The sequence below is a fragment of the Nerophis ophidion genome, linkage group LG04 (assembly GCF_033978795.1).
Source record: "Nerophis ophidion isolate RoL-2023_Sa linkage group LG04, RoL_Noph_v1.0, whole genome shotgun sequence".
NCBI lineage: Eukaryota > Metazoa > Chordata > Actinopteri > Syngnathiformes > Syngnathidae > Nerophis > Nerophis ophidion.
This window is the reverse complement of record NC_084614.1, coordinates 78,747,613-78,770,862: the sequence shown is the minus strand read 5'-3', so window position 1 is coordinate 78,770,862 and position 23,250 is coordinate 78,747,613. Positions and strand designations below refer to the sequence as shown.

Genomic DNA, 23,250 nt, shown 5'->3' with positions numbered 1-23,250 from the left:
TTTTTTGTTCAGCACTTAGCTACAGTGCTACTTGCTGGATGTCTTCAGTAAGTGATTGTTTTACTATGCTCGTAGTTTTTATTTCTTGTTTATCACTTAGCAATAGTGCTATTTTTTTGGGGGATTGAAACTTTTATTATTAGATTGCACAGTACAGTATATTTTCCGTACAATTGACCACTAAATGGTAACACCCCAATAAGTTTTTTAACTTGTTTAAGTCGGGATCCACGTTATTTCTTGTTTATCAGTGATTGTTTTACTATGCTCCAGGTTTGTATTTCTTGTTTAGCACTTAGCTACAGTGCCACTTGCTGGATGTCTTCAGTAAGTGATTGTTTTACTATGCTCGTAGTTTTTATTTCTTGTTTATCACTTAGCAATAGTGCTATTTTTTTTTTTTGATTGAAACTTTTATTAGTAGATTGCACAGTACAGTATATTTTCCGTACAATTGACCACTAAATGGTAACACCCCAATAAGTTTTTTAACTTGTTTAAGTCGGGATCCACGTTATTTCTTGTTTATCAGTGATTGTTTTACTATGCTCCTGGTTTGTATTTCTTGTTTAGCACTTAGCTACAGTGCTACTTGCTGGATGTCTTCAGTAAGTGATTGTTTTACTATGCTCGTAGTTTTTATTTCTTGTTTATCACTTAGCAATAGTGCTATTTTTTTTTTTTGATTGAAACTTTTATTAGTAGATTGCACAGTACAGTATATTTTCCGTACAATTGACCACTAAATGGTAACACCCCAATAAGTTTTTTAACTTGTTTAAGTCGGGATCCACGTTATTTCTTGTTTATCAGTGATTGTTTTACTATGCTCCTGGTTTGTATTTCTTGTTTAGCACTTAGCTACAGTGCTACTTGCTGGATGTCTTCAGTAAGTGATTGTTTTACTATGTTCGTAGTTTTTATTTCTTGTTTATCACTTAGCAATAGTGCAATTTTTTTTTTTTGATTGAAACTTTTATTAGTAGATTGCACAGTACAGTATATTTTCCGTACAATTGACCACTAAATGGTAACACCCCAATAAGTTTTTTAACTTGTTTAAGTCGGGATCCACGTTATTTCTTGTTTATCAGTGATTGTTTTACTATGCTCCTGGTTTGTATTTCTTGTTTAGCACTTAGCTACAGTGCTACTTGCTGGATGTCTTCAGTAAGTGATTGTTTTACTATGCTCGTAGTTTGTATTTCTTGTTTATCACTTAGCAATAGTGCTATTTTTTTTTTTTGATTGAAACTTTTATTAGTAGATTGCACAGTACAGTATATTTTCCGTACAATTGACCACTAAATGGTAACACCCCAATAAGTTTTTTAACTTGTTTAAGTCGGGATCCACGTTATTTCTTGTTTATCAGTGATTGTTTTACTATGCTCCTGGTTTGTATTTTTTGTTCAGCACTTAGCTACAGTGCTACTTGCTGGATGTCTTCAGTAAGTGATTGTTTTACTATGCTCGTAGTTTTTATTTCTTGTTTATCACTTAGCAATAGTGCTATTTTTTGGGGGGATTGAAACTTTTATTATTAGATTGCACAGTACAGTATATTTTCCGTACAATTGACCACTAAATGGTAACACCCCAATAAGTTTTTTAACTTGTTTAAGTCGGGATCCACGTTATTTCTTGTTTATCAGTGATTGTTTTACTATGCTCCTGGTTTGTATTTTTTGTTTAGAACTCAGCTATGGTGCTACTTGTTAGCTGATTTTTCATAGGGTTTATTTACAAATTAAAATAAAAAAAGCTTTGACCTTTTAGAGAAGATGCATCATTGTAAGAACAAAACATTTTAATGGAAGGTGTTGGACACAATGATAACTTTATAATTATCACTTTGTTTTAGGCGTGAAATAAAGCAATCGGACATTGAACTGAACTCGGGGCGATGGCGAGCAGTGAGGTCATGGCGTGACGCGCCCCCTCAGACGGCTTTTCCCAGGATGAGGATGCTCATGAAGAAGACCATGATGAAGAAGAGCCACATGAAGAAGCGATCCATCACCTTGGCCACCTTCCTCCACTCGCCGATGCGGAGTTGCGCCGCTCGCTGGTCCTGGTAGGAACCGGCGATGTATTCCACGTTCCTGTGCAGTCCCTGAAGGTGACACGCGCACTGCAGCTTCCTCTGCTCCTTCCTGTCCTCCGCGCTCACCCCTCCCTCTCCCTTTGGCTCCACCGACACGCCGCCGGTGCTCTTTGGCTCCTCCCCCTGGCCGTCACCTCGCCCGGCAGCTCCGCCCTCCTCCGAGTGGTGGACGCTGACGAGCGGGTCGTCTTTCCGATCGCTCTTGTTTGGGACGTCGTGCCCGTAGTTCTGCGCCCACCTCCTCCCGTTGCAGCTGCCGGCCTCGCTTGACTCCTCCCCCGACGGCGGCTTCCTGCGGGAGACCCCCCCGCTGAGGCAGTTGTCCCCCACCTCGTAGACGAAGCAGATCCGGGCCAGGTGTTTGAGGATGAAGCGCTCGGCCCAAGCTGGCACGGGTCCGGCCTCTGAGCCGCAGTGATGGATGTTCATGATGAAGATGGTGAGGGCTGTTGACGCGGTAACCATCGTCATGGTAGCGATGTAGTACTTTCCTGTCACACAAACACTTCATGTTCACAAGTTGTGTGTGTGTGTTTATTCTTAATCCGTTCCGCCAGAGTGCAGCTGAGATAGGCTCCAGCACTCCCCCTGCGACCCCAAAAGGGACAAGCAGTAGAAAATGGATGGCTGGATTTGTGAAATTTTTCTACACAAGCTTTTGATTTGATTAGACTTGTTAAACTTGTGAAATTTAAATACTTGTGATCTGTAAAGACTTGAGCTTTAAAGACTTTTGAATTCAAAGACTTGTTAAATTTAAAGACTTAAACACTTGCAAATTGTAACTTGTGAACTTCAAAGGCTTATTCATTTAAATGATTGGGGAACTTCATAGGCTTACTTGTGAACTTCAAAGGCTTATTCATTTAAATGATTGGGGAACTTCATAGGCTTACTTGTGAACTTCAAAGGCTTATTCATTTAAATGATTGGGGAACTTCATAGGCTTACTTGTGAACTTCAAAGGTTTATTCGTTTAAATGATTGGCGAACTTCGTAGGCTTACTTGTGAACTTCAAAGACACATGAACTTTGTAAACTCTAAAGACTTCTAAACTTTTAAGACTTGTGATTTTTTAAGACTTATGCACCTGTTGGACTAAAGACTTGTGAACGTTGAAGACTTATGAACTTCAAAGACTTTTGAGCATTAAAGACTTATGAACCTTAAGACTTTTAAATTCAAAGACTCGTTAAATTTAAAGACTTAAAAACTTGCAAATTGTAACTTGTGAACTTCAAAGGCTTATTCATTTAAATGATTGGGGAACTTCATAGGCTTACTTGTGAACTTCAAAGGCTTATTCATTTAAATGATTGGGGAACTTCATAGGCTTACTTGTGAACTTCAAAGGCTTTTTCATTTAAATGATTGGGGAACTTCATAGGCTGACTTGTGAACTTCAATGGCTTTTTCATTTAAATGATTGGGGAACTTCATAGGCTTACTTGTGAACTTCAAAGGCTTATTCATTTAAATGATTGGGGAACTTCATAGGCTTACTTGTGAACTTCAAAGGCTTATTCATTTAAATGATTGGGGAACTTCATGGGCTTACTTGTGAACTTCAAAGGCTTATTCATTTAAATGATTGGGGAACTTCATATGCTTACTTGTAAACTTCAAAGGCGTATTTATTTAAATGATTGGGGAACTTCATATGCTTACTTGTGAACTTCAAAGGCTTATTCATTTAAATGATTGGGGAACTTCATAGGCTTACTTGTGAACTTCAAAGGCTTTTTTATTTAAATGATTAGGGAACTTCATAGGCTTACTTGTGAACTTCAAAGGCTTATTCATTTAAATGATTGGGGAACTTCATAGGCTTACTTGTGAACTTCAAAGGTTTATTCGTTTAAATGATTGGCGAACTTCGTAGGCTTACTTGTGAACTTCAAAGACACATGAACTTTGTAAACTCTAAAGACTTCTAAACTTTTAAGACTTGTGATTTTTTAAGACTTATGCACCTGTAGGATTAAAGACTTGTGAACTTTAAAGACTTATGAACTTCAAAGACTTTTGAGCTTTAAAGACTTATGAACCTTAAGACTTTTGAATTCAAAGACTCGTTAAATTTAAAGACTTAAAAACTTGCAAATTGTAACTTGTGAACTTCAAAGGCTTATTCATTTAAATGATTGGGGAACTTCATAGGCTTACTTGTGAACTTCAAAGGCGTATTCATTTAAATGATTGGGGAACTTCATAGGCTGACTTGTGAACTTCAAAGGCTTATTCATTTAAATGATTGGGGAACTTCATAGGCTGACTTGTGAACTTCAAAGGCTTATTCATTTAAATGATTGGGGAACTTCATAGGCTTACTTGTGAACTTCAAAGGCTTATTCATTTAAATGATTGGGGAACTTCATAGGCTTACTTGTGAACTTCAAAGGCTTTTTCATTTAAATGATTGGGGAACTTCATAGGCTTACTTGTGAACTTCAAAGGCTTTTTCATTTAAATGATTGGGGAACTTCATAGGCTGACTTGTGAACTTCAAAGGCTTTTTCATTTAAATGATTGGGGAACTTCATAGGCTTACTTGTGAACTTCAAAGGCTTATTCATTTAAATGATTGGGGAACTTCATAGGCTTACTTGTGAACTTCAAAGGTTTATTCATTTAAATGATTGGCGAACTTCGTAGGCGTACTTGTGAACTTCAAAGACACATGAACTTTGTAAACTCTAAAGACTTCTAAACTTTTAAGACTTGTGATTTTTTAAGACTTATGCACCTGTAGGACTAAAGACTTGTGAACTTTAAAGACTTATGAACTTCAAAGACTTTTGAGCTTTAAAGACTTATGAACCTTAAGACTTTTAAATTCAAAGACTTGTTAAATTTAAAGACTTAAAAACTTGCAAATTGTAACTTGTGAACTTCAAAGGCTTATTCATTTAAATGATTGGTGAACTTCATATGCTTACTTGTAAACTTCAAAGGCGTATTTATTTCAATGATTGGGGAACTTCATATGCTTACTTGTGAACTTCAAAGGCTTATTCATTTAAATGATTGGGGAACTTCATAGGCTTACTTGTGAACTTCAAAGGCGTATTTATTTAAATGATTGGGGAACTTCATAGGCTTACTTGTGAACTTCAAAGGCTTATTCATTTAAATGATTGGGGAACTTCATAGGCTTACTTGTGAACTTCAAAGGTTTATTCATTTAAATGATTGGCGAACTTCGTAGGCTTACTTGTGAACTTCAAAGACACATGAACTTTGTAAACTCTAAAGACTTCTAAACTTTTAAGACTTGTGATGATTTTTTAAGACTTATGCACCTGTAGGACTAAAGACTTGTGAACTTTAAAGACTTATGAACTTCAAAGACTTTTGAGCTTTAAAGACTTATGAACCTTAAGACTTTTAAATTCAAAGACTTGTTAAATTTAAAGACTTAAAAACTTGCAAATTGTAACTTGTGAACTTCAAAGGCTTATTCATTTAAATGATTGGGGAACTTCATATGCTTACTTGTAAACTTCAAAGGCGTATTTATTTAAATGATTGGGGAACTTCATATGCTTACTTGTGAACTTCAAAGGCTTATTCATTTAAATGATTGGGGAACTTCATAGGCTTACTTGTGAACTTCAAAGGCGTATTTATTTAAATGATTGGGGAACTTCATAGGCTTACTTGTGAACTTCAAAGGCTTATTCATTTAAATGATTGGGGAACTTCATAGGCTTACTTGTGAACTTCAAAGGCTTTTTTATTTAAATGATTAGGGAACTTCATAGGCTTACTTGTGAACTTCAAAGGCTTTTTCATTTAAATGATTGGGGAACTTCATAGGCTGACTTGTGAACTTCAATGGCTTTTTCATTTAAATGATTGGGGAACTTCATAGGCTTACTTGTGAACTTCAAAGGCTTATTCATTTAAATGATTGGGGAACTTCATAGGCTTACTTGTGAACTTCAAAGGTTTATTCATTTAAATGATTGGCGAACTTCATAGTCTTACTTGTGAACTTCAAAGGCTTATTCATTTAAATGATTGAAAAACTTCATAGGCTTACTTGTGAACTTCAAAGGCTTTTTCATTTAAATGATTGGGGAACTTCATAGGCTTACTTGTGAACTTCAAAGGCTTATTCATTTAAATTATTGGGGAACTTCATAGGCTTACTTGTGAACTTCAAAGGTTTATTCATTTAAATGATTGGCGAACTTTGTAGGCTTACTTGTGAACTTCAAAGACACATGAACTTTGTAAACTTTAAAGACTTCTAAACTTTTAAGACTTGTGATTTTTTAAGACTTATGCACCTGTAGGACTAAAGACTTGTGAACTTTAAAGACTTATGAACTTCAAAGACTTTTGAGCTTTAAAGACTTATGAACCTTTAGACTTTTAAATTCAAAGACTTGTTAAATTTAAAGACTTAAAAACTTGCAAATTGTAACTTGTGAACTTCAAAGGCTTATTCATTTAAATGATTGGGGAACTTCATATGCTTACTTGTGAACTTCAAAGGCTTATTCATTTAAATGATTGGGGAACTTCATAGGCCTACTTGTGAACTTCAAAGACACATGAACTTTATAAACTCTAAAGAATTGTGAACTTTTAAGACTTGTGATTTTTTTAAGACTTATGCACCTGTAGGACTAAAAACTTTAAAGACTTATGAACTTCAAAGACTCGCAAACTTAACAACTTTTGAACCTAAAAGACTTGTAAACTTTAAAGACTTGTGAACTTTAAAGACGTGTGAACTTCAAAGACTTGTGAACTTTAAAGACTCATGAACTTGAAAGACTTGGGAACTTCAAAGAGGTGTGAACTTCACAGACTTGTGAACTTTAAAGACTAATACATTTTAAAGACTCATGAACTTGAAAGACTTATGAACCTTAAAGACTTATAGATTCAAAGACTAGTTAAATTTAAAGACTCCAATCCTAAGACTTGCAAATTGTAACTTGTCAACTTCAAAGACTTATTCATTTAAATGATTGGGGAACTTCAGAGGCTTACTTGTGAACTTCAAAGACGTGTGAGCTTTAAAGACACATGAACTTTAAAGACACATGAACTTTAAAAACTTGTGAATTTGTAAGACTTATGAACTTGTAAGCCTTGTGAATTTTAAAAACTTTTGATGGTGAACTTGTAAGACCTGTAAACTTTGAAAACTTGTGAATTCAAAGAGTCATTAGATTTTGAGACTTGTTATATTCAAAAACTTGCAAACTGTAACTTGTGAACTTTAAAGACCTATGAACTTCAATAGCTTGTGAACTTTAAAGACTTGTTAGGTTGAAGACTCGAGAATTCAAAGACATGTGAACTTGTAACACTTTTGAACTTCAAAGACTTGTGAACTTTAAAGACGTGTACATTTTAAAGACTCATGGACTTGAAAGACTTGTGAACTTCAAAGACTTATGAACCTTGAAGACTCGTAAATTCAAAGTGTCATTAAATTTAAAGACTCAGTAAATCCAAAGACTTGCAAATTTTAACTTGTGAACCTCGAAGACTTATTAACTTAAAAGATTAGGGAACTTCAGAGGCTTACTTTTGAACTTCAAAGAATTGTTAATTTTATAGACTCATGAGCTCTAAAAACTCAAACTTTAAAGACTTTTGAAGCGTTAAGACTTGAGAATTCAAAGACTCATGAACTTTGAAAAATTGTGAACTTGTAACACTTGTGAACTTTAAAGACTTGTGAACTTCAAAGACTTGTAATCTTTAAAGACTTGTACATTTTAAAAACTCATGAACTTCAAACACTTGTGAACTTCAAAAACTTACGAACCTTGAAGACTTGTAATTTCAAAGACTCATTACATTTAAAGACTAGGTAAATCTAAAAACTTGCAAATTTGAACTTGTGAACGTCAAAGAGTTATTAACTTAAAAGATTGGAGAACTTCAGAGGCTTGCTTGTGAACTTCAAAGACTTCTGAACTTGATAGACTCATGAGCTGTAAAAACTCCAACTTTAAAGACTTGTGAAGTTGTAAGACTTTTGAATTTCAAATACTTGTTAACTTTAAAGATTTACCAACTTCAAAGTCTGGTGAATTTCAAACACACATGAACTTTAAAAACTCACTTTAAAGACTTGTAAATTTCAATGACTTGTGAATTCAAAGAGTCATTAGATTCTAAGACTTGTTAAATTTAAATTTTCCAAACTGACTTGTGAACTTTAAAGACCTGTGATCTTCAAAGGCTTGTGAACTTCAAAGGCTTGAAATTTTCAAAGGCTCGTTAACTTTACTTGTGTACGTTAAAGACTTGTTCGGTTCAAGACTCGAGAATTCAAAGACTCGTGGACTTTAAAGATGAATCAACTTGTAAGACTTGTGAATTTCAAAGACTTGTGAACTTTAAAGACATGTGATATTAAAGACTTGTGAACTTTAGACTCATGAACTTTAAAAATGCAAACTTTAAAGACTTTTGAACTTCAAAGACTTGCAAACTTCAAATACTTGTAAACTTGTAAGACTTTTGAACTTCAAAGACTTGCAAACTTCAAATACTTGTAAACTTGTAAGACTTGTGAACGTCAAAGACTCGTAAAATTCAGATTATTTATGAACTTTAAAGAATTAGGAATTTTAAAGACGCATGAACTTCAAAGACTCCTAAACTTTAAAGACTTGTGAATTTGAGGGGCAATAAATTCAAAGACTCGTTAAAAGGTTTAGGGTTAGGTGCAGTTGAAAGACTTGTAAAACTCACCAATCAAGGGGATGCTCTCTGAGGGCGGCATACTCTCAGCCACGAGCAGCTGGAAGACGGTGAGGGCCAGCAGGACCGTGACCCCCAAGGAGACCTTCTCTCCAGAGTCGGCCGGCAGGTAGAAGCCGAGCGGAGCCAGGAAGGAGATCATCATGCAGGGAATGAGGAGGTTGAAGATGTAGAAGGAGCTCCTCCTCTTCAGGTGGAGCGTGAAAGTGATGTCCGGGTACGGGTCTGAACAGCAACCGTACTGGATGACGTTCTTCTTGGCCGGCATGCCCAGAATCTGTGAGAGGAACACCACTCCGAAGTCAGAGTCCAACTTGTCAACAGGGCCAGTGCTCACCTCCCACTCCACGTTGGGGATGAAGTCCGCCAAGTCCGCGCTGTCCAAGGCGTTGAACAAGTCCATCTGGTTGCCGTTGTGAGTCCAGGAGCCGAAGGTCAGGAGACACTGCTGCATGTCGAAGGGGAAGAAAGCCACGTCCACCGAGCACGAGCTCTTGGTGATGGCCGGCTGGTCCCACATGACCTGGCCGTCGTTGCGCAGGACCACGTTGGTCTCCATGGAGCTGGAGAACTCGTCATCTGCACTGTGGCACAGCGACCAGAAAGAGGAGGCTTGTAAGCTTCAAAGACTTGTCGAGTTAAAGACTCGTTAAATTCAGTAACTTGTGAACTTCAAAGACCTGTGAACTTCAAAGATTGGTGAACTTCAAAGACTTGTATGCTTCAACAACGTGCAAACTTCACCCAGGAACTTCAAAGACTTGTGAATTTGAAGTCTCCATCCATCCATCCATTTCCTACCGCTTGTCATTAAATTTGAAGACTCCTCAAATTCAATAACTTGCGAACTTCACTCGTGAACTTCAAAAGCTTGTGAACTTGTAAGACTGGAGAACTTCAAAGACCTGTGAAATTTAAAGATTTGTGAACTTTAAAGGCTTGTGAACTTCAAAGGTTTGCAATCTTCACTCGTGAACTTCAGACTTCTAAATTTAAATATTTGTTAAATTCACAAGCTTGTGAACTTATAAGACTCGTGAATTTCAAATACTTGTGAACTTTAAAGACGGGTGAACTTCAAAGACTCGTTAAATTGAAAGACTTGAAAACGTGTAAAGAAAAAATGTGAACTTCAAAGACCTATGAACTTCAAATACTTGTATACTTCAAAGGCTTGTGAACTTCAGTCTTAAACTTGGTACATTCAAGACTCGTGAATTATTAGACATGTGAACTTCAAAAGCTTGTGAACTTGTAAGACTTGTGAATTTCAGAGACTTGTGAACTTTAAAGACGCGCAAACTTCAAAGACTCGTCAAATTTAAAGACTTGTAAAAAAATCTTGTGAACTTTGACTTGTGAACTTCAAAGACCGGTGAACTTTAGAGTCTTGTATACTTCAAAGGCTTGTGAATTTCAAAGACTTGTGAATTTCAAAGGCTTGCGAACATCACCCGTGAACTTCAGACTTTAGATTTAAAGACCCATTGAATTCAAAAGCTTGTGAACTTGTAAGACTCGTGCATTTCAAAGACTGGTGAACTATAAAGACGGGTGAACTTCAAAGACTCGTTAAAATGAAAGACTTGTGAAAAACACGTATAAAGAAAGCATTTGAACTTTGACTCGTGAACTTCAAATACGTGTATACTTCAAAGGCTTGTGAACTTCACTCTTGAACTTGGTACATTCAAATCTTAGACACGTGAACTTCAAAAGCGTGTGAACTTCAAAGACTTAACTTCGAAGACATGTGAACTTCAAAGACTCGTCAAATTTAAAGACTTGTGAAAAAAACTTGTAAAAAAAACTTGTGAACTTTGACTTGTGAACTTCAAAGACCGGTGAACTTTAAAGTCTTGTATACTTCTAAGGCTTGTGAATTTCAAAGACTTATTAACTTCAAAGGCTTGCAAACATCACCCGTGAACTTCAGACTTGTGAATTTAAAGACTCATTAAATTTAAAAACTCGTGATCTTGTAAGACTCGTGAATTTCAAAGAGTGGTAAACTATAAAGATGGGTGAACTTCAAAGACTCGTTAAATTTAAAGACTTGTGAAAAAAACTTAAAAAAAAATGTTTGAACTTCAAAGACGTGTATTCTTCAAATACTTGTAATCTTCAAAGACTTGTATACTTCAAAGGCTTGCAAACTTCAAGTTGTTGGATTCAAGACTCGTAAATTCTCAGACACGTGAACTTCAAAAGCTTTTAAGGCGTGAACTTGTAAGGCTTGTGAATTTCAAAGACTTGTGAACTATGAACACCGGTTAAATTGAAAGACTTGTGAAAAAACTTGTGAACTTCAAAGACCTGTGAACTTTAAAGACTTGTTTGTGTTTGTGGTGGGAACAGGACTCTGCAAAAAACTGACCTGTTGTACAGGACGATGTCGGGCCGCCACACGTAGCTGCTCGGTATGCGGATGGCGTCCAGGCCATCGTAGTCGTCCTTCTTCCAGGTGAGGAAGGCGTCCATCCACACCTGGCGGACCCACAGGTAAGTGGTCAGGATCTGGTTCCTCTCGTCCTGGAGAGACGAGCGCGGACGTTAGACTCCGCCCACATGCGGGGTGGTCACGTGCGCCATTTCTCACCATGTCGATGATCTGCGACAGCGTGACCTGCAGCGTCACGTTGATGACGTGGTCCGTGTCCGCCACAGGACGCAAGGCGTTGGTGTAGTTGGAGAACAAGTCGCTCAGGAGCTTCTGGGCGTAACGACCGTGAGCGGACCGGCATGCTGCGCGGACAGGAAGTGAGGTCACAAGCTAATAAGACTTGAAATAATAATAATATAATACAATATTAATATTTATCTGTTAGGTCAGGAAAAACGTCTGTTTTGCAGGTTTCCCTGCTCTTCAGGGGACCTTTCCCCTGAAGAGCAGGGAAACCTTGTCGCGATGAAATAGCCTTAGTTACTGTGGTTTTTCTGTCAGAAAGTGCTTAATACCGGGATAGAGTGGAATATTCGTTGGGTCAGGAAAAAACACGGAGTCTATTTCATCCCTACAAGTCTGTTTTGTAGGTTCCCCTGCTCTTCAGGGGATCTTTTCCCTGAAGAGCAGGGAAACCTGCAATATATTAAGCACTTTCTAACGGCTAAACCACAGTAACTTCGGCTATAATAGGTCAGGAAATAACACGTAGGCTAATTCATCCCTACAAGCCTGTTTTGCAGGTTTCCTTGCTCTCCAGGGAAAACATCCCCTAAAGAGCAGGGAAACCATGGAACCAGGAAAGCCATCAATCTGTCAATCCTTTTCGTGTCCGGGCCAGGTAAGGTTCCCCGTGTTGGGTCGAATTAAGCAGCAGGCTCCACTCCTGGTGGTGCCCTTCCGTCAATTCCTTTAAGTTTCAGCTTTGTAACCATACTCCCCCAGGGGACAAGATCCCCTGAAGAGCAGGGAAACGTGCAAAACAGGCTTGTAGGGATGAAATATCCTCTGTGTTTTTTCCTGACCTATTACAGCCAAAGTTACTGTGGTTTAGCCATTAGAAAGCGCTTAATACGTCCCCTGAAGAGCAGGGAAACCATGGAACCAGGAAAGCCATCAATCTGTCAATCCTTTTCGTGTCCGGGTCAGGTAAGGTTCCCCGTGTTGGGTCGAATTAAGCAGCAGGCTCCACTCCTGGTGGTGCCCTTCCGTCAATTCCTTTAAGTTTCCGCTTTGTAACCATACTCCCCCAGGGGACAAGATCCCCTGAGGAGCAGGGAAACGTGCAAAACAGGCTTGTAGGGATGAAATATCCTCTGTGTTTTTTCCTGACCTATTACAGACAAAGTTACTGTGGTTTAGCCATTAGAAAGCGCTTAATACGTCCCCTAAAGAGCAGGGAAACCATGGAACCAGGAAAGCTATCAATCTGTCAATCCTTTTCGTGTCCGGGCCAGGTAAGGTTCCCCGTGTTGGGTCGAATTAAGCCACAGGCTCCACTCCTGGTGGTGCCCTTCCGTCAATTCCTTTACGTTTCAGCTTTGCAACCATACTCCCCCAGGGAAAAGATCCCCTGAAGAGCAGGGAAACGTGCAAAACAGGCTTGTAGGGATGAAATAGCTTCTGTGTTTTTTCCTGACCTATTACAGCCGAAGTTACTGTGGTTTAGCCGTTAGAAAGCGCTTAATACATCCCCTAAAGAGCTGGGAAACCATGGAACCAGGAAAGCCATCAATCCGTCAATCCTTTCCGTGTCCGGGCCAGGAAAGGTTCCCCGTGTTGGGTCAAATTAAGCCGCAGGCTCCACTCCTGGTGGTGCCCTTCCATCAATTCCTTTAAGTTTCATCTTTGCAACCATACTCCCCCAGGGGAAAAGATCCCCTGAAGAGCAGGGAAACGTGCAAAACCGGCTTGTAGGGATGAAATAGCCTCCGTGTTTTTTCCTGACCTATTACAGCCGAAGTTACTGTGGTTTAGCCGTTAGAAAGCGCTTAATACATCCCCTAAAGAGCAGGGAAACCATGGAACCAGGAAAGCCATCAATCTATCAATCCTTTCCGTGTCCAGGCCAGGTAAGGTTCCCCATGTTGGATCAAATTAAGCCACAGGCTTCACTCCTGGTGGTGCCCTTCTGTCAATTCCTTTAAGTTTCAGCTTTGCAACCATACTCCCCCAGGGAAAAGATCCCCTGAAGAGCAGGGAAACGTGCAAAACAGGCTTGTAGTGATAAAATATCCTCCGTGTTTTTTCCTGACCTATTACAGCCGAAGTTACTGTGGTTTAGCCGTTAGAATGCGCTTAACACATCCCCTAAAGAGCAGGGAAACCATGGAACCAGGAAAGCCATCAATCCGTCAATCCTTTCCGTGTCCGGGCCAGGAAAGGTTCCCCGTGTTGGGTCAAATTAAGCCGCAGGCTCCACTCCTGGTGGTGCCCTTCCGTCAATTCCTTTAAGTTTCAGCTTTGCAACCATACTCCCCCAGGGCAAAGATCCCCTGAAGAGCAGGGAAACGTGCAAAACAGGCTTGTAGGGATGAAATAGCCTCCGTGTTTTTTCCTGACCTATTACAGCCGAAGTTACTGTGGTTTAGCCGTTAGAAAGCACTTAATACATCCCCTAAAGAGCTGGGAAACCATGGAACCAGGAAAGCCATCAATCTGTCAATCCTTTTCGTGTCCGGGCCAGGTAAGGTTCCCCGTGTTGGGTCAAATTAAGCAGCAGACTCCGCTCCTGGTGGTGCCCTTCCATCAATTCCTTTAAGTTTCAGCTTTGCAACCATACTCCCCCATGGAAAAGATCCCCTGAAGAGCAGGGAAACGTACAAAACAGGCTTGTAGGGATGAAATATCCTCCGTGTTTTTTCCTGACTTATTACAGCCGAAGTTACAGTGGTTTAGCCGTTAGAAAGCGCTTAATACATCCCCTAAAGAGCAGGGAAACCAATTGAACCAGGAAAGCCATCAATCTGTCAATTATTTTCGTGTCTGGGCCAGGTAAGGTTCCCCGTGTATATTAAGCACTTTTTAACGGCTAAACCACAGTAACTTCGGCTATAATAGGTCAGGAAATAACACGTAGGCTAATTCATCCCTACAAGCCTGTTTTGCAGGTTTCCTTGCTCTCCAGGGAAAACATCCCCTAAAGAGCAGGGAAACCATGGAACCAGGAAAGCCATCAATCTGTCAATCCTTTTCGTGTCCGGGCCAGGTAAGGTTCCCCGTGTTGGGTCAAATTAAGCAGCAGACTCCGCTCCTGGTGGTGCCCTTCCATCAATTCCTTTAAGTTTCAGCTTTGCAACCATACTCCCCCATGGAAAAGATCCCCTGAAGAGCAGGGAAACGTACAAAACAGGCTTGTAGGGATGAAATATCCTCCGTGTTTTTTCCTGACTTATTACAGCCGAAGTTACAGTGGTTTAGCTGTTAGAAAGCGCTTAATACATCCCCTAAAGAGCAGGGAAACCAATTGAACCAGGAAAGCCATCAATCTGTCAATCCTTTTCGTGTCCGGGCCAGGTAAGGTTCCCCGTGTTGGGTCAAATTAAGCAGCAGACTCCGCTCCTGGTGGTGCCCTTCCATCAATTCCTTTAAGTTTCAGCTTTGCAACCATACTCCCCCATGGAAAAGATCCCCTGAAGAGCAGGGAAACGTACAAAACAGGCTTGTAGGGATGAAATATCCTCCGTGTTTTTTCCTGACTTATTACAGCCGAAGTTACAGTGGTTTAGCCGTTAGAAAGCGCTTAATACATCCCCTAAAGAGCAGGGAAACCAATTGAACCAGGAAAGCCATCAATCTGTCAATTATTTTCGTGTCTGGGCCAGGTAAGGTTCCCCGTGTATATTAAGCACTTTTTAACGGCTAAACCACAGTAACTTCGGCTATAATAGGTCAGGAAATAACACGTAGGCTAATTCATCCCTACAAGCCTGTTTTGCAGGTTTCCTTGCTCTCCAGGGAAAACATCCCCTAAAGAGCAGGGAAACCATGGAACCAGGAAAGCCATCAATCTGTCAATCCTTTTCGTGTCCGGGCCAGGTAAGGTTCCCCGTGTTGGGTCAAATTAAGCAGCAGACTCCGCTCCTGGTGGTGCCCTTCCATCAATTCCTTTAAGTTTCAGCTTTGCAACCATACTCCCCCATGGAAAAGATCCCCTGAAGAGCAGGGAAACGTACAAAACAGGCTTGTAGGGATGAAATATCCTCCGTGTTTTTTCCTGACTTATTACAGCCGAAGTTACAGTGGTTTAGCTGTTAGAAAGCGCTTAATACATCCCCTAAAGAGCAGGGAAACCAATTGAACCAGGAAAGCCATCAATCTGTCAATCCTTTTCGTGTCCGGGCCAGGTAAGGTTCCCCGTGTTGGGTCAAATTAAGCAGCAGACTCCGCTCCTGGTGGTGCCCTTCCATCAATTCCTTTAAGTTTCAGCTTTGCAACCATACTCCCCCATGGAAAAGATCCCCTGAAGAGCAGGGAAACGTACAAAACAGGCTTGTAGGGATGAAATATCCTCCGTGTTTTTTCCTGACTTATTACAGCCGAAGTTACAGTGGTTTAGCCGTTAGAAAGCGCTTAATACATCCCCTAAAGAGCAGGGAAACCAATTGAACCAGGAAAGCCATCAATCTGTCAATTATTTTCGTGTCTGGGCCAGGTAAGGTTCCCCGTGTATATTAAGCACTTTTTAACGGCTAAACCACAGTAACTTCGGCTATAATAGGTCAGGAAATAACACGTAGGCTAATTCATCCCTACAAGCCTGTTTTGCAGGTTTCCTTGCTCTCCAGGGAAAACATCCCCTAAAGAGCAGGGAAACCATGGAACCAGGAAAGCCATCAATCTGTCAATCCTTTTCGTGTCCGGGCCAGGTAAGGTTCCCCGTGTTGGGTCAAATTAAGCAGCAGACCCCGCTCCTGGTGGTGCCCTTCTGTCAATTCCTTTAAGTTTCAGCTTTGCAACCATACTCCCCCAGGGAAAAGATCCCCTGAAGAGCAGGGAAACGTGCAAAACAGGCTTGTAGTTATAAAATATCCTCCGTGTTTTTTCCTGACCTATTACAGCCGAAGTTACTGTGGTTTAGCCGTTAGAAAGCGCTTTTTTACCGGGGTAGAGCGGAATATTCGTTAGGTCAGGAAAAAACACGGAAGCTATTTCATCTCTACAAGCTTGTTTCGCAGGTTTCCCTGCTCTTCGGGGGATTTTCCCCCGGAAGAGCAGGGAAACCTCTAACCTTGGCTATAATACAGTGGGGCAAAAAAGTATTTAGTCAGCCACCGATTGTGCGAAGTTCTCCCACTTAAAATGATGACAGAGGTCTGTAATTTTCATCATAGGTACACTTCAACTGTGAGAGGCAGAATGTGGAAAAAAAATCCAGGAATTCACATTGTAGGAATTTTACTGATTTTTTTTTGTAAATGATGGTGGAAAATAAGTATTTGGTCAACCATTCAAAGCTCTCACTGATGGAAGGAGGTTTTGGCTCCAAATCTGACGATACATGGCCCCATTCATTCTTTCCTTAACACGGATCAATCATCCAGAAAAACAGCCCCAAAGCATGATGTTTCCACCCCCATGCTTCACAGTAGGTATGGTGTTCTTGGGATGCAACTCAGTATTCTTCTTCCTCCAAACACGACGAGTTGAGTTTATACCAAAAAGTTCTATTTTGGTTTCATCTGACCACACGACATTCTCCCAATCCTCTGCTGTATCATCCACGTATCCATTTTTATTATTTTTAATACTAATAATAACAATTGTTATTGTCCTGGGAGGAGTGAGACGTCCCTGAAGTGACGTCCAAGAGGAGCAATCGATCATTTGACGGTGTTGTGGCGTCCCAGCATGCATTCTGATGTTATCACACAAACGTGCTGGCCTCTTGTTGCACAAACAAGGAAGTGTGCTCGCTTCAAGGACCTCCGCATAAAATATATGACGCTCACTCCCAGCCGCGAACGTCTCCTGGACCTAAAATGGACTTGTGCGCGGACGACAGAAGCTCAGATAAAGTGGCAACAACACGAAGGAGACATGCAAAAAGGTGTAGAAGATATGTGAAGGACACCGAAGACATGTTGGAACATGTAGAAGACAAACTAGGTCTTTTAAAAGACATGAGAAGACACTTGGAGACGTGATGACGGCATGCAGAAGACATGGAAGACATGCTAAAGACATTTAGAGGACACGTGGAAAACATGAAGAAGAAACTTTAGAGACAAGCCGAAGACATGTAGTAGATCTGTAGAAGAAATGAACACGTAGAAGACACGGGGTATATTCGTAGAAGGTATAGAAGACATGTGGAAACATGCTAAGTACATTTATAGGACATGAAGATGACACGTAGACATGTAGAAGACGGCGTATGGAAGACATGTCTTCTAAAGGACATGTAGAAGACATAAAGTTGATAACTAAAAGACATGAAGATGACATAAAGATGGCTTCTAAAAGACATGTAGAAGACATGAAGACGACTACGAAAAGGCATTTAGAAGACATGAATATTACAGAAAGATGGTTTCTAAAAGACATGTAGAAAACATAAAGATGATGTGTAGATTACATAGAAATGACTACTAAAAGACATGTAGAAGACATAAAGATGGCTTTTAAAAGGCATCTCGAAGACATAGAAGACTTAAAGATGGCTTCTAAAAGACATATAGAAGACATGAAGACAACTACGAAAAGGCATGTAGAAGACATGAAGATGACAGAAATATGGTTTCTAAAAGGCATCTCGAAGACATAGAAGACTTAAAGACGACTACTAAAAGACATATAAAAGACATGAAGACGACTACAAAAAGGCATGTAGAAGACATGGAGATGACAGAAAGATGGTTTCTAAAAGACACGTAGAAGACATGAAGATGGCTTTTAAAAGGCATCTCGAAGACATAGAAGACTTAAAGATGACTACTAAAAGACATGTAAAAGACATGAAGATGACTTAAAGATGGCTTCTAAAAGACATATAGAAGACATGAAGACGACTACGAAAAGGCATGTAGAAGACATGAAGATGGCTTTTAAAAGGCATCTCGAAGACTTAAAGATGATTACTAAAAGACATGCAGAAGACATGAAGATGACATAAAGATGGCTTCTAAAAGACATGTAGAAGACATGAAGACGACTACGAAAAGGCATGTAGAAGACATGAAGATGGCTTTTAAAAGGCATCTCGAAGACTTAAAGATGATTACTAAAAGACATGCAGAAGACATGAAGATGACATAAAGATGGCTTCTAAAAGACATATAGAAGACATGAAGACGACTACGAAAAGGCATGTAGAAGACATAAAGACGACATAAAGATGGCTTCTAAAAGACATGAAGATGACTACTAGAAGGCATGTAGAAGACATGAAGATGACATAAAGATGGCTTCTAAAAGACATGTAGAAGACATGAAGACGACTACGAAAAGGCATGTAGAAGACATAAAGATGGCTTCTAAAAGACATAAAGATGACTACTAAAAGACATGTAGAAGACATGAAGATGACATAAAGATTACTACTAAAAGACATGTAGAAGACATGAAGACGACAGAAAGATGGTTTCTAAAAGACATGTAGAAGACATAAAGACGACAAAGATGGCTTCTAAAAGACATGAAGATGACTACTAAAAGACATGTAGAAGACATAAAGACGACAAAGATGGCTTCTAAAAGACATGAAGATGACTACTAAAAGACATGTAGAAGACATGAAGACGACTACGAAAAGGCATGTAGAAGACATGAAGATGACAGAAAGATGGTTTCTAAAAGACATGTAGAAGACATAAAGATGATGTGTAGATTACATAGAAATGACTACTAAAAGACATGTAGAAGACATGAAGATGGCTTTTAAAAGGCATCTCGAAGACATAGAAGACTTAGAGATGACTACTAAAAGACATGTAAAAGACATGAAGACGACTACGAAAAGGCATGTTGAAGACATGGAGATGACAGAAAGATGGTTTCTAAAAGACATGTAGAAGACATGAAGATGGCTTTTAAAAGGCATCTCGAAGACATAGAAGACTTAAAGATGACTACTAAAAGACATGTAAAAGACATGAAGTCGACTACGAAAAGGCATGTAGAAGACATGGAGATGACAGAAAGATGGTTTCTAAAAGACATGTAGAATACATGAAGGTGGCTTTTAAAAGGCATCTCGAAGACATAGAAGACTTAAAGATGACTACTAAAAGACATGTAGAAGACATGAAGACGATTACGAAAAGGCATGTAGAAGACATGAAGATGACAGAAAGATGGTTTCTAAAAGGCATCTCGAAGACATAGAAGACTTAAAGATGACTACTAAAAGACATGTAGAAGACATGAAGATGGCTTTTAAAAGGCATCTCGAAGACATAGAAGACTTAAAGATGATTACTAAAAGACATGTAGAAGACATGAAGATGACTTAAAGATGGCTTTTAAAAGACATATAGAAGACATGAAGACGACTACGAAAAGGCATGTAGATGACTTTTTAAGACATGAAGATGACAAAGATGACTTTTGAAAGACATGAAGATGACAAAAATGGCTTCTAAAAGACATGAAGATGACGTGTCGAAGATATAAAGATTACTTTTAAAAGACATGAAGATGACTTCTAAAAGACATGAAGATGACTTTTAAAATACATGAAGATGACTTCTAAAAGACATGAAGATGACTTTTAAAATACATGAAGATGGCTTCTAAAAGACATGAAGATGACAAAAATGGCTTCTAAAAGACATGAAGATGACGTGTCGAAGATATAAAGATGACTTTTAAAAGACATGAAGATGACTTCTAAAAGACATGAAGATGACTTTTAAAAGACATGAAGATGACTTCTAAAAGGCATGAAAATGACAAGATGGTTTTTAAAAGACATTAAGATGACAAAGATGGCTTTTAAAATACATTAAGATGACAAAGATGACTTCTAAAAGTCATGAAGATGACAAAGATGACTTTTAAAAGACATGAAGATGACAAAGATGACTTCTAAAAGACATGAAGATGACGTGTCGAAGATATAAAGATGACTTTTAAAAGACATGAAGATGACTTCTAAAAGACATGAAGATGACTTTTAAAAGACATGAAGATGACTTCTAAAAGGCATGAAAATGACAAGATGGTTTTTAAAAGACATTAAGATGACAAAGATGGCTTTTAAAATACATTAAGATGACAAAGATGACTTCTAAAAGTCATGAAGATGACAAAGATGACTTTTAAAAGACATGAAGATGACAAAGATGACTTCTAAAAGACATGAAGATGACGTGTCGAAGATATAAAGATGACTTTTAAAAGACATGAAGATGACTTCTAAAAGACATGAAGATGACTTTTAAAAGACATGAAGATGACTTCTAAAAGGCATGAAAATGACAAGATGGTTTTTAAAAGACATTAAGATGACAAAGATGGCTTTTAAAATACATTAAGATGACAAAGATGACTTCTAAAAGACATGAAGATGACAAAGATGACTTTTAAAAGACATGAAGATGACAAAGATGACTTTTAAAAGACATGAAGATGACAAAGATTACTTCTCAAAAACATGAAGATGACGTGTCGAAGACATAAAGATGACTTAAAAGACATAAAGATGACGTGTAGATGACATAAAGATGGCTTCTGGAAGACATGTAGAAGACATGAAGATGACATGTAAAAGACATAAAGATGGTTTCTAAAAGACATGTAGAAGACCTGAAGACGACAGAAAGATGGTTTCTAGAAGACATGACGATGACATAGATACAAATATGAGAAGATGAAGACTGCGTTCAAAAGGTTCTAGAAGGTTAGTACAGCTAAAGTCTTGGTGTTGTTCTGTGGGTGGACGGGAGCGAGATAAAAGTTGGAGACCAGCACAGCAATAAAATGTCCATGATGAGCATGAGAGGGTGAAGGGACATGTCCTACCTGGAAGAAAGAGGAGCAGGACGAGGAGGGAGCAGCTGCACAACATCTTCATCTTCTTCCAAGGAGCGAGCTGACGTTGTGCTGAGAGGACCAGACGCTGACGTAGGATCACTCGCCCGTCCTGCCTGTCTCACCACGGGACAACCGCCTCTGCTCGCACAAACACTGGACGCACCGTCCCTAGGGGGCGCCGCAGGGACGAGGGGGAAGAAAAGATTCTTATTTGTACTCATTTTGCTTATCTGGTCTCAATTTCAGAACATGCTTTTTGGAAATAACAACTCACATTTTGACAATACAACTTATAGTTCAAAGAACTACAGTAGTTTTATGAAGTAATGTAATATTCAGAAGTGGGTAGAGGAGCCAAAATGTGTACTCAACTAAGAGTTCTATCCCAGCAGACACCAGACATTAAAACAACGTAGAGAACTCGTTGAATTAGGTCCGGACTTTGAGCAACTCAAATACAACGTTGAAACAACATGATTTTTGACAACGTTTAATCAATGTTGGGTTCTGACGTTGATTTGACCATTGAATTATGGTCATTTTTCCCAACCTATATTCTAAAAAACAAATACAACGTTAAAACAACATGCTTTTTGACAACGATTAATCAATGTTGGGTTCTGACCTTGATCTGACCATTGAATTATGGTCATTTTTCCCAACCTATATTCTAAAAAACAAATACAACGTTGAAACAACATACTTTTTGACAACGTTTAATCAATGTTGGATTCTGACCTTGATCTGACCATTGAATTATGGTCATTTTTCCCAACCTATATTCTAAAAAACAAATACAACGTTAAAACAACATGCTTTTTGACAACGATTAATCAATGTTGGGTTCTGACCTTGATCTGACCATTGAATTATGGTCATTTTTCCCCACGAATATTCTACAACACAAATACAACGTTGAAACAACATGCTTTTTGACAACGATTAATCAATGTTGGGTTCTGACCTTGATCTGACCATTGAATTATGGTCATTTTCCCCCACGAATTTTCTACAACACAAATACAGGGTTGGAACAACATGCTTTTTGACGTTTAATCAATGTTGGGTTCTGCTGTTGATTTGACCGTTAAATTTTGGTCATTTTTCCCAACCTATATGCTAAAAAAAAAACAAATACAACGTTGAAACAACATGCTTTTTGACAACGTTTAATCAATGTTGGGTTCTGACGTTGATCTGACCATTGAATGATGGTCATTTCCCCCCACAAATATTCTACAACACAAATAAAGGGTTGAAACAACATGCTTTTTGACGTTTAATCAATGTTGGGTTCTGCTGTTGATTTGACCGTTAAATTTTGGTCATTTTTCCCAACCTATATGCTAAAAAAAACCAAATACAACGTTGAAACAACATGCTTTTTGACAACGATTAATCAATGTTGGGATCTGACCTTGATCTGACCATTGAATTATGGTCATTTTCCCCCACGAATATTCTACAACACAAATACAACGTTGAAACAACATACTTTTTGACAACGTTTAATCAATGTTGGATTCTGACCTTGATTTGACCATCGAATTATGGTCATTTTTCCCAACCTATATTCTAAAAAACAAATACAACGTTGAAACAACATGCTTTTTGACAACGTTTAATCAATGTTGGGTTCTGACCTTGATCTGACCATTGAATTATGGTCATTTTCCCCCACGAATATTCTACAACACAAATACAACGTTGAAACAACATACTTTTTGACAACGTTTAATCAATGTTGGGTTCTGACCTTGATTTGACCATTGAATTATGGTCATTTTTCCCAACCTATATTCTAAAAAACAAATACAACGTTGAAACAACATACTTTTTGACAACGTTTAATCAATGTTGGATTCTGACCTTGATTTGACCATTGAATTATGGTCATTTTTCCCAACCTATATTCTAAAAAACAAATACAACGTTGAAACAACATACTTTTTGACAACGTTTAATCAATGTTGGGTTCTGACCTTG

At 38.8% G+C, this 23,250-nt stretch overlaps 1 protein-coding gene and 1 long non-coding RNA gene across 2 annotated transcripts in view; one reads left to right on the top strand and one right to left on the bottom strand.

The window, feature by feature from the left end:
* LOC133551961 (uncharacterized) overlaps positions 1-23,250 on the top strand; it is a 93,931-nt gene that overhangs the window by 48,773 nt on the left and 21,908 nt on the right. Inside the window, exons 7-9 of the long non-coding RNA XR_009806593.1 lie at positions 1,865-2,546; positions 11,205-11,348; positions 11,467-11,606. This is a non-coding gene — a long non-coding RNA (uncharacterized LOC133551961). The remainder of the gene's footprint in view (positions 1-1,864; positions 2,547-11,204; positions 11,349-11,466; positions 11,607-23,250) is intronic.
* LOC133551919 (neuronal acetylcholine receptor subunit alpha-9) lies at positions 1,822-21,378 on the bottom strand. Its single transcript, XM_061899124.1, has 6 exons — positions 21,253-21,378; positions 11,446-11,591; positions 11,224-11,378; positions 9,184-9,430; positions 8,838-9,123; positions 1,822-2,598 (listed from the first exon to the last, which is right to left on the bottom strand). Exons 1-6 carry the CDS (start codon positions 21,302-21,304, stop codon positions 1,943-1,945), a joined length of 1,542 nt encoding a protein of 513 aa, XP_061755108.1. The 5' UTR covers positions 21,305-21,378; the 3' UTR covers positions 1,822-1,942.

Bases quoted from the DNA above. Each gene is read 5' to 3' on its own strand.
- LOC133551919 (XM_061899124.1), bottom strand. From the start codon at position 21,304: ATGAAGATGTTGTGCAGCTGCTCCCTCCTCGTCCTGCTCCTCTTTCTT. The intron at 11,592-21,252 runs GTAGGACATGTC...CTGTCCGCGCAG, and splicing joins CCTGCTCCTCTTTCTTCCAG to CATGCCGGTCCGCTCACGGT. The intron at 9,431-11,223 runs GTCAGTTTTTTG...GCTGTGCCACAG, and splicing joins GACATCGTCCTGTACAACAG to TGCAGATGACGAGTTCTCCA.